At 42.8% G+C, this 10,642-nt stretch overlaps 1 protein-coding gene across 5 annotated transcripts in view; it reads left to right on the forward strand.

The window, feature by feature from the left end:
• Window positions 1-8,858, forward strand: part of PPP1R10 (protein phosphatase 1 regulatory subunit 10) — a 25,750-nt gene extending 16,892 nt beyond the window's left edge. For 2 of the 5 annotated variants that reach the window (XM_087883877.1, XM_087883876.1), the window contains exons 14-20: window positions 404-650; window positions 1,677-1,752; window positions 2,194-2,394; window positions 2,854-2,968; window positions 3,236-3,343; window positions 3,496-4,071; window positions 4,459-8,858. In XM_087883877.1, coding sequence (XP_087740003.1) covers window positions 404-650; window positions 1,677-1,752; window positions 2,194-2,394; window positions 2,854-2,968; window positions 3,236-3,343; window positions 3,496-4,071; window positions 4,459-4,568 — 1,433 coding nt within the window. In that variant the 3' untranslated portion in view covers window positions 4,569-8,858. The remainder of the gene's footprint in view (window positions 1-403; window positions 651-1,676; window positions 1,753-2,193; window positions 2,395-2,853; window positions 2,969-3,235; window positions 3,344-3,495; window positions 4,072-4,458) is intronic. The other 3 variants (XM_087883879.1, XM_087883878.1, XM_087883880.1) reach the window with 3 other exon arrangements.
• Window positions 8,859-10,642: the final 1,784 nt, after the last annotated feature.

Genomic DNA, 10,642 nt, shown 5'->3' on the forward strand with positions numbered 1-10,642 from the left:
ATATATTTCTGTGTTTGTACGTAGATATGCTTATTCACTGCTTCTTTATTTAAAATGTTTAAAGCATTTTGTGGTCATAGAAAGTTTTGTCCATTAGCTCATCTTAGGTATTTATTAAATTCCATGGAACTTTATTAAATCTTACAGAAGCATGGAGCCCATTAAACGGTCATGCTGTGCATGAGTTAAACTTATTTTCCCCGTCTTTTTGTTTTTGTATTTTTTAACCATAGCTTTTAACTGTTTTCATGAGTTTTAATGGTTGAAGGTTTTAATTGTTGTGTTTTAATTCTGTACACCTCCCAGAGTCACATGCAAATGAGATAGGCAGCTGGATTAAATGAATGAATGAACGAACAAATAAATAAAATGCTGAATACAATTTCTTTTCAATTTTCTACAGTCAATGTAAATAAGATCAAGGACTTTGGTGAGGCTGCCAAGCGAGAAATAATGTTGGATCGCCATGCCTTTGAGACAGCCCGTCGACTTAGCCATGATGCGATGGAAGAGAAGGTCCCCTGGGTCTACCCAAAGCCTATTGATTTGCCTGCTCCACTGGTCCAACCAGGAAGTGGGAGTCAGGAGAAATTCACTCAAGCTGAGCGCGAGAAAGGCATTTTACAGGAGATCTTTCTCTCAAAAGAGAGGTGAGTAAACTATTGGACATATTTGAAATGTATCTATATGGGGGATACATAATCAAGATTCTAAGCTGTTCCTTAACTGGAAAAATACGTACGCATAGTTGACTTAGTAATGAATTAAATACAAAAAGATCAATTCACAAACATACTCGGGAAGAGAAGCAATGATGACTTGTTGCTGAGAAATAAAAAAAAATGCTGAAGGAAATGATAACGGCTAGTTTAAATTTTCTGTACTGCTTAGCATTTGAGCAGTTCTGGCTGTGCTTCTCCCATTGGCGTTGTGAGAAAAATAATAATATAGACTTCGGCTCTTTGACAAAGGCTTACTGATCTGTGCTTTCTGGTCAAGGATATTTGTAAGGCCCAAAGAGCCCGAGATAGATGTAATATTATTCTGTCTGTTGAAATTGTAATCTGCAGTATATCTTTCAGTGTGTGGATCCCCTTTCCCCACCCACACCCTTGGTTCTTTGACAGGATGTGGTGAGCTGGGGTTGTGGGAAATGGGGAACTAAATCCTAACGGGTGTTGAAATACTGCGGTAGAAGGGAAGGGAAACTGCCCCAGTTGTCATGGCAATGTGGCAAAATCCCGAAAGGCATGTGTTTGGGGGGTTTAAGCTATATAAAGTAATGTTAGATAGTGATTCGGAGCCAACTGATCTCAAGCTCTCCCTTTTGACTGCTTGTCCAATTGATCCTCATTTGCAGTGCGATCAAGATGTAAGTGTTTGCTATGCTCTAAATCCCAATAAGCCTCTGGATCTTAAAGTGAGATGCTTTGTGGTGGGTTGTCTGTTCAATTTCTATTAAATGCAGTTTTGTTGCTAATAATTTGGATTTTTCTCCTGACGGTGTTTCTGTGCGAGGAGGAAGAAGAAAGTTTTTGATTCATATATTGTCCAGAGATTTAAACCACCTACTTTTAACATTCCAGGTTCAGTTATCTCGGCTAATACAAATTGACCTTTTCCCCCCCGTCCTTTATTTAACATCAAGCTGATGTTTTTTGTCTTTTTTTCCTCAGTGTTCCTGATAGCCCTCATGAACCAGACCCAGAGTCCTATGAGCCAGTGCCACCCAAGCTGATTCCTTTAGATGAGGTAAATATGCTTGGTCTCTTTTTTATTCCACCCTCTATTTTAAACAGACAAAACTATGTGGGCTATAGTAGAGTGGGAATGAGAGGTCAGAGCTTGCCTTTAAATTTTAAAATAGGACAACTATTTTTTTAGCTCAGGATACTTAACAGATAAGGCTCCCAAGTTCCATTATATTTAGCAGAGAACTTTCTAAAAGGGTACTGGAAGTCCTATGTGCTGTAACCTATCTCCCTCTCTTATGCTTCTGTTTCCTTTTGAGCATAACAGAAACAGAGTGGAGATGGGGAACATTTCTTAAGGCTAGGGTCCTCCAGCCCCTCCCCCCCTTTTGTATGCCCCCAAGTTCTTGTTGCCAGGCTCACCCACCTTGGGTTTGAGCACCCAGCTCCCCAGCAGCCAATCCCTCCTGACTCCTTGTGTCTCCTCTGTCACCTCTCTCAGGAATGCTCCATGGATGAGGCCACCTACGATGAAAGACTCAACCCATCCACCGCCTCGCAGTCTCCGGACGGAGCTGGGGGCTCCAAGCTCCCCCCGGTCCTGGCCAACCTCATGGGCAGCATGGGGGCAGGCAAGAATCCGCAGGGCCCCACCCCCAGCTCTTCTTCCATCAACATGCAGGAGATTCTCACCTCCATTATGGTAACTAGAAGCGTCGTAGGATAGTTGTTTTTTTTAAATAGTGGAAACATGACTGATTGAGAAAGCGTGAAATGTGGCCTTTGGTTCACACGTGTCATCTGCCTTCAGGATAGCACAGAACCCTAAACAATTCCCCAGCTTGTCTGTCTCATATTGCCCAAACATTTCCAAAAAATGTAGGTTCCAGAAAATAAGACCAGGATAATTAACAAATAATAATAGGAGAGTTTCCAAGTTGTCAGTAAGTGAAGCTGATAAATAGGATTCTTCCTTGAAACCCATTTTCTGCTCCAAGTCAGACCCTTGTGCAAAGGGTGCAAGACTGAGTCACTGCTCACTTGCGGCATAGCATTTTTAAGCAGGTTTATGTATAGGATCAGGGCAGCAATGGGAAGATAGGGCAGGGGTAAGCTACAACATATGTTCTAATTTCTTCCATTTCTCTTTTATTTTGTGCAGGGTGGCTCAAACAATCACAAAACAGAAGAGTTGATGAAGCAGCCAGATTATTCTGACAAGATTAAGCACTTGCTTGGCAATTTGCAGGGCCAGCCTGGACCAGGTCCTTCAGGAGGTAAAAAGAATAGCCGAGATCGATGCACTGTTTTTCCTTAGCTGTTAACTCACCTTCAGCTGAATTCGGGTCATTCCCATAAACCCATCTGATGTATCAAGACTTCACATTTCCCTTTGTATAGATTTGAAAATGGATACAAGTCTACTTAGTGCCCTTAAAAGAAAAAAAAGATACCTTAACCCTGTCTGAATATTAGTCTAGCTAGTTGGTTTGGGTTTTTTTATGATACTGGTTTAATTAACAGCTTCTTTGTTTTTGTTACAGTCCCACATGGGCTGCTTGGACCAGGACCTGGCCCAGTCCCCAACGGATTCCCACCGGGCCCCAAAAATATGCAACACTTCCCTCCTGGAGGGCCAGGGCCTATGCCTGGTAAGCAGAGCTCTGTTAATAAGGGAAGGGAACAATTCGAGGTGGGGTGGCAAGAGAAGAGGGCATGGTCTATAGAAGGCTGTGAAGATGGCAGCTGGAGGTCTTAACAGGTCTGAAGCTAACTTACCTCACACCTTTTCTCACTTCCTTAGGACCACATGGAGGCCCAGGCGGTCCTAACATGCCTCCAGGCCCTGGTGTGCCCAATGGACCGCGGATGATGGGCCCACCTCCTCCCCAGTGTAATGATGGATACTGGGATCCTCCCGATGGTGGCATGCGTGGTGGGCCCCATGGAGGCATGAGAGGTGGCAGTCCCGGCCCAGGACCCGGCCCCGGCCCTTTCCATCGTGGCCGTGGCGGCAGAGGTGGAGAGCCTCCTTTCCGAGGGCGAGGCGGACGGAGTGGTGGTCCCCCCAATGGTAGGGGGGGCCCTCCCAACAACAGCATGGGCGGTGGCCATGGAGGGGGACACGGCAGCGGTGGCCATGGAGGGGGACACGGCGGTGGTGGCCACGGAGGTCACGGAGGAGGGGGCCACCCAGGGGACCACAGCAGGGGACATCCAGGTGGTCATCCAGGGGACCACAGCCGGGGACATCCAGGCGGTCATCCAGGGGACCACGGCCGGGGATATCCAGGGGACCACAGCAGGGGACATCCAGGGGACCATGGCAGAGGTCACCCAGGGGACCACGGCTGGGGGCACGGAGGCGGCCATGGTGGAGGTAAATATTAATTCCTGCGCCCACGGGAGATGGGATTTTTAAGAGGGATTGGTTTTAGCATTCTGAGTTGCATGGGGAAGCAGGCAGCCATAAAAGCAAGTTTAAGAATGGCATTTTATTCCGGGGATTTGGAGATGGCGTGGGAGGCTTCTTCTAAAAAGCAAATACTTCAAAGTGTAGTAATGTCGAGCTAGGTTTTAAAATAAACCTATTTTATTTTAAAGCCATGCGATTTTTCCATTTTAAAATTGTGATCTTAGTGCCGTGCATGTCGGGCTCTGGGTTGGAGTTGTGCTAGATTAGAGAGCAGTAGGCTTGCTGGGGGAAGTGATATGCATGAAGTTCCTGCTTCTGCGGCTGACCGCTCTGTTCCCTTCTGCCCTTCAGATAGGTCAAAGCGTCCTGTATGTCGTCACTTCACCATGAAAGGCAGCTGCAGATACGAGAACAACTGTGCCTTCTACCACCCCGGAGTGAATGGGCCACCCTTGCCCTAGCATAAGGAGCCTGCGTCCCTCTCGCCTATCCTGAACTGTGGCATCTGGCGCACATTCCCATTGACCTTGAACTCAAGCCTCGCGTTCCCGTTTCTGACTGATGCTGCACCTGTTTTTTATGGCTTCTGTGAGGCCCTTTAAATGCTTGGAGCAAGGGAATGTGACTACTTCCTCCCTCGGCATCTGCTGCTACTGACGAACTGACACACCCTCAAAAGAGAAACTGTTGGGAGGCATCTTTCCCCCTCCCTATCTGGGGAGGTGAGGCAACCAATGACTTTGAAAGCACAAGAGACTTGAAAGAGGGTGGTTGTGTGTTTTTGTTTTTGTTTTAAAAGCAATTTATGTAAATATTCCTGTGGAACCAGCAAAAAGAAGGGGATATTCTTGCTCGCAGCCTTGATTTCACTGGGCAGTGTTCTTCAATTTCCCAGGAGCCAGATCGGTACTGATGAATTGCTTTGGTCTGGAGGAAGAGCTGGCATCGGCAGGAAAACTGTCCTTTTTAGGAACATGTGTGTGAGGCAGGGGAGAGGGTGCAGCAACTGCTTGTGCATCGTTCTGGGAGATCCAAGGGCCGGAAATCCATTGATCCTGTCTAAAAGGCCCAATGGGAGAACGGGGAATTCCAGCAGCCGCCATTTGCACAATAATCCCTTCTTGAACCAGGATGCCCCATCCGCCCCTTTGTAAAATACCCCTTGCAGTGCCCTATGTTGAACTGCACAGATGTGGTTTCCCTTGGTGCTAAGTCTGCCATTGGGGGAAACCTAACAAACTGTTTTCTGTGAAAACTCAATCTGGAGACTAATGGTTTTAAGGGGTAACTTTTGTTTTCCTGATTTACATTGTTGGTTGTGGGTTTTGGTTTTGTTTTTTTTTTTTTTTAAACGGTCTCATAAGATGTGAACTCTCACAACATCTTTCACCTCCCCTCATCCTGAAGTGGGTGCAGCAACCTCTCTCCTGAGGGGGAACAAAATGTCTCGCTCTAAGTTTTGTATATTTTGTACATTAGTAATAAACATGGAGAAAAAGAAATATCTAATTTAACTATTGATAGTGTGGACGTGTTCATTGTTGAGCTTGGAAATTGCATTCTGTTGGCAAAAATTGAATATAATTTCCCAGGTCTTTAAAATGTACATTAACCAGCCAGTTATGTAGAGTTTGAAGATGCTATCACTATCGAAGAATTTTTAGATAAATAATGATATTCTCTGGATGGGAGGAAGGAATGGAATCCACATACTCAATTCTGAGCTGTTTTCAATTATCCCGAGTATAAAGCAAATACTATATGTTGCTTGGATGGGCTCATTTATTGGTCAAGCCAGCCCTTGACCCCATTTCCCTGGGTTAAAAATCACACCAATAAAACTTTGCTCCTTTGGAAGGATTTCTTTGGAAGAATTGTCGGCAAAGACCATGCACATTCTTTCAGAAAGTATTCCTAGGAAACCTCAAAGGTTCCAATATGTGTATCTTTTACAAAATGTTTGAAAATGGTTTGAAAATTATTGTGAAGAGGAATACAGCCTAAATATCTATTTCCTCAGAAATGTAGACCTGGAAAAATAATAAGAAATTGTACTGCTAACTCTAAATGATGGCAGCCGACTGTGGTGTTAGTTGGTGGATAACATGAGTTTCTTTAGAAGGTAGTATGTACGCACAGGGTAAGGACAGTCAAATGGGACCAGTAAGATGAGTACAACCTTTTGTAAAAGATTACAAGATTTCCAAAGATTTATAAAAGACTTGACTTGGTGTACCGAAACAACTTTCAAGGAAAAATCAAGTGTTTTTTACAGCATGCAGCAAGGTCATCTTTTGTGTGTAATCCATCCTTCCCAAGTACCACACTAAAATAGTATGTGAAAAATAATTTTGTTATGTAAAATTGAAACTTTGCCTTTTCTGCTTGTATTTTTTTTTCCCGTTGAACTAATCTGTTCTTTAAAATAATTTGGAGCAAGTTGTGCATTCTCCCTCCACGTTCCGGACGTTACTGAGCTATAAGGCCAGTTGCTCCCTTCAGTAATCCTTGTTTACTAAGGGTAGCTAAGCTTTTCTAGATTTTTCATGCTACTATCCTTCCGATTATCTCAAGTTTAAGTACTATTCCCCTCAGAACTCTTGCCTTTTATTGAGCTGCCTCCTTGGAGAGGACCTGCTAGGCATAATTTGGTATGGAGAGAATGAATTAGTCATGTTTATCTTCCATAGCATTGCCTTTTTTCACAGGAAAAGTGCCAAGGGGCCAAAATAAAGAAACCCAAGAAAAAGCAAAATACAACACAGAACTTTGACTTAGGATAAAACTAGATGTTTTAAGAGTGAGATGGGTGGCATATCAAGTTAATAATAAATACATTTCTAATGAGTTTGTTGAAAACAATACCATGTGTCCAGTTCTTAAGATCAGCTACTCCTCGCACAAGAATTCCCTACAAATTCAGTTAGATTCTTTGCCCAGCTCTGTTTTAAGTGATCTTGGAATTGATACCCTAATGGTGACTTAGGAAGCTTAGAAGACAGATAAGAATTTTGACAGTTGACGGTCCTTAACCACACAACAATGTAGTGCATTGGCCCTGGCACTTTCACAACTTCAGGTGGGTGGAGGTTTGATCCTTGTGATATAACAGTCAATTGGAGGCTCAAACGCTCTACGGAATAGCCTTAAGGCAGGATAGTTCACGCCACAAAAGCAGGGAGGCTAAACATTCTCTTAGAATCTGCAAGAAGCAGGTACTGTGTCCACCAATCAAGAGTTAACCAAGGAAATAACACCTGGAGTAGGAGGTGTCCTTGTCATGGTTAATATCCTGATTAATCTTTGGGTAGAATTTTGTTTCCTTCTATAGAGGTATCACTCTTGCGAGAAATAAAAACGGGATCAAGAATAGGTTCATATAAAGGATCTGGGTCAGCAGTTGTTAAGATGACACCAAGCTGGTTTGCTTTTGCCCAGAGTCCATTTATAGACTTCTCTACCAGGAAAGCCATTATATCTCTGCCTTAAAACTACATACCCCTCCCCCCACAGTCACTGTAACAGTGAGATGGGTGACATAAAAATGAATAAATAATCTACAGGGTACAAACGGGCTGATTTAAAAGATAGCTACTTCCAAGCATAAAGCATGCTATTGTTAGCTGTCGTTCAATTATCTCCCCCCCCCCGCAGTAAACATAGTTTCCTTACTACAGGTAGGGTTCCTTATAATGGCAGGGATTCTACACATATTAAATCATGGTTTGCTCCAAAAACCATACCATGAAATCGAGGTTGCTAAAAGGACGGTGATTAGGCCACCTAACAGATTAAACCCAAACTGAACATTATAACAACACGTCCTGTGAAGTAGGCCAGTATCATAAAACACATCTTGTGTGCCAGATGAATTTGAGGTCAGTTACTGTGTGCAGATGGTAGGGTAGTATCTTAGCATGCTCTGGGAATTCTCAAGCAGCCTTGGGATTTGATCTACAGATGACCGTCTGCAGCATTATTGAAACCTTTATTGAACCAAATAATACTTAGGTGAAGCTCATCTGTATGTCTGCAAAAGAATTCATCCAGTATGTTTTTCTCTCTTGTATGTTTTGATACAAATGATCAAAAGCTAGAAATTCATCACAGAATTAGGTAAACAGGAAACGAAGGCCCACATTTTACTTTCAGTCGTGGGTAGAAGGAAACGTATGATCTTGATTCTCTTAAGAGAGTATCAATAACAAATCACCCGACTGCAAAGGCTAAAATGAAAATACAAGTCTGAGGTAAAAACATGGTGTATGCGTATTCCTTTTTGCACTACGTGTTCTGGTAATGGTGTGGACTTTTAGAAAGCTACTTATTGATTTTTTAAGTACAGTAATAGGGGACAGTTCACCCTGATACAGTGGCCTCCAATTAAATCTCTGTTGTGTATCTAGGCACACGCTGAAGGAACATCCTTAGTACATACTGGTATTGATCAAGGGGTGGGCAAGCCGACGAATTACGGTACTATGTAATATCAGAAGGCTAAATCCATCCAATTTGCTAATTACTATGCATTAAATCTGTCAACAAGGCAATCAATCTTTAAAATCCTGCAGCAAGGGAGGACATTTTAAATAACCTGGGAAAATGTTGATGATACAAAAACCTGGATATGTTTAATTTTACTTTGTGTTATGTATTATATATTGTTTACTTGTAATTCAAATGGTAACAATGTTAGTATCTGTATAACATTGGAGGATGAATTCAGGATGTACAATTTAATAAAGAGAAAACGGAGAATAAGAGCTTGGACATTGGAATTTCAAAGACCTCTTGCTGTAAATATTTTTCTCTCCTATAACTATCTAAAAACATCCATTTTCTTTGTGGAAAATGCATTTGACCCAAGCTCACTGCTATGTGGATCACAATAGGCAGTTTGTACAGACTACTTAAGAAATTGTTTGAAATTCTCTAAGATTTCTAACTCCTGTTTTTAAGATCAAACCAGTGGTGAAATGTAAAATTTGTTACTACCAGTTCTGTGGGCATGGCTTGGTGAGGGGGGTGTAAAGTGACTGGGTGGGCGTGACCAACTTTTTTTTTTTACTTTTAAAAGCATTTTTTTCTACCACCTTAAGAGGTTGCAGAAAAAAATGCTTTTAAAAGCCTCTGACAATCCCAGCTGAGCCGCGCGATCATCAGAGGCTTTTTTTTTTTTTACTTTTAAAAGCATTTTTTTGGCCGAAGAGGTTGTAGAAAAAATGCTTTTAAAAGTAAAAAAAAAAAAAGCCTCTGATGATCGTGCGGCTCAGCTGGGCATGGGGGGGGGGCAGGGATTTTTGCTACCGGTTCTCCGAACCATCCGCCGCCATCGCTATCGGATCAGGCGATCCGGTCCGAACCGGGAGCATTTCACCCCTGGATCAAACCAAATTGCAAGTGAAAAAGACTTTAAGAGGCATTTCTGCCTTATGTGTAAAAAAAAAAAAACCCAGTTTATTTCCTATTGCTATCTGGGAAGCATCTTGAGGATGACTGGGGAAACTGGGTAGTGTAGCCCTAATGGTGTATGACAAAAAAATCCCCCTATGAACTGCCTTGGTTTGAACCCTATTGAGGTATCCATGCGATTGAAAGAGATGTGATACAAATACTGAAGTTCAGAAAGATGAAACTGAAAATCAGCAAATATGAGTGTTGATATACAAAGCGAGTACACCTGTTTAACCTTCTGCAAGATTCAAGATGAGTGTGTAGCTTGAAAATTATGGTTCAATTATGGCTATAGTAGCCCATTACATTTTCCATCCATTTTGTATGATTCACTGACATTCCCTTCAGATGTTTAATTTGTTGTTGTTAGTTGTGAAGTCGTGTCCCACCCATTGTGACCCCATGGACAACGTTCCTCCAAGCTTTCCTGTCCTCTACCATCCCCCAGAGACCATGAAGCACGCCAACTGCTTCAGTGACTCCATCCAGCCACCTCTTTCTCTGTTGTCCCCTTCTTTTTGCCCTCAATCTTTCCCAGCATTAGGCTCTTCTCCAGTGAGTCCTTCCTTCTCATTAAGAGACCAAAGTATTTGAGTTTCATCTTCAGGATCTGGCCTTCTAAAGAGCAGTCAGGGTTGATCTCTTTTAGGACTGACTGGTTTGATCGCCTTGCATTCCAAGGGACTCGCAGGAGTCTCCTTCAGCACCATAGTTCAAAGGCCCCAATTCTTTAGCGCTCAGCCTTCCTTATGGTCCAACTATTTGATTACTAGTATTTATTTAACCCAAGGCATCTTAGCCAATGAGGAGGATGTCTATGAAGATTCTCAAGTCACCCAGGACATGGTTGTCTTTTTCAAGAGGCAACTGGACTTCCTGTTTTTTCTTTGAAGACGCTTCGCTTCTCATCCAAGAAGCTTCATCTCTGACTGGATGGTGGGGAATAGAAGGATTCTTACATTCCCACCATTCTGTCAAAGCTGAAGCAGCTTCTTGGATGAGAAGCAAAGTGTCTTCAAAGAAAAAACAGGAAGTCCAGTTGCCTCTTGAAAAAGCACCTTTGGGACCAATAAGGAGGAGC

Source organism: Pantherophis guttatus, chromosome 2, assembly GCF_059756535.1.
Source record: "Pantherophis guttatus breed Tessera chromosome 2, ASM5975653v1, whole genome shotgun sequence".
NCBI lineage: Eukaryota > Metazoa > Chordata > Lepidosauria > Squamata > Colubridae > Pantherophis > Pantherophis guttatus.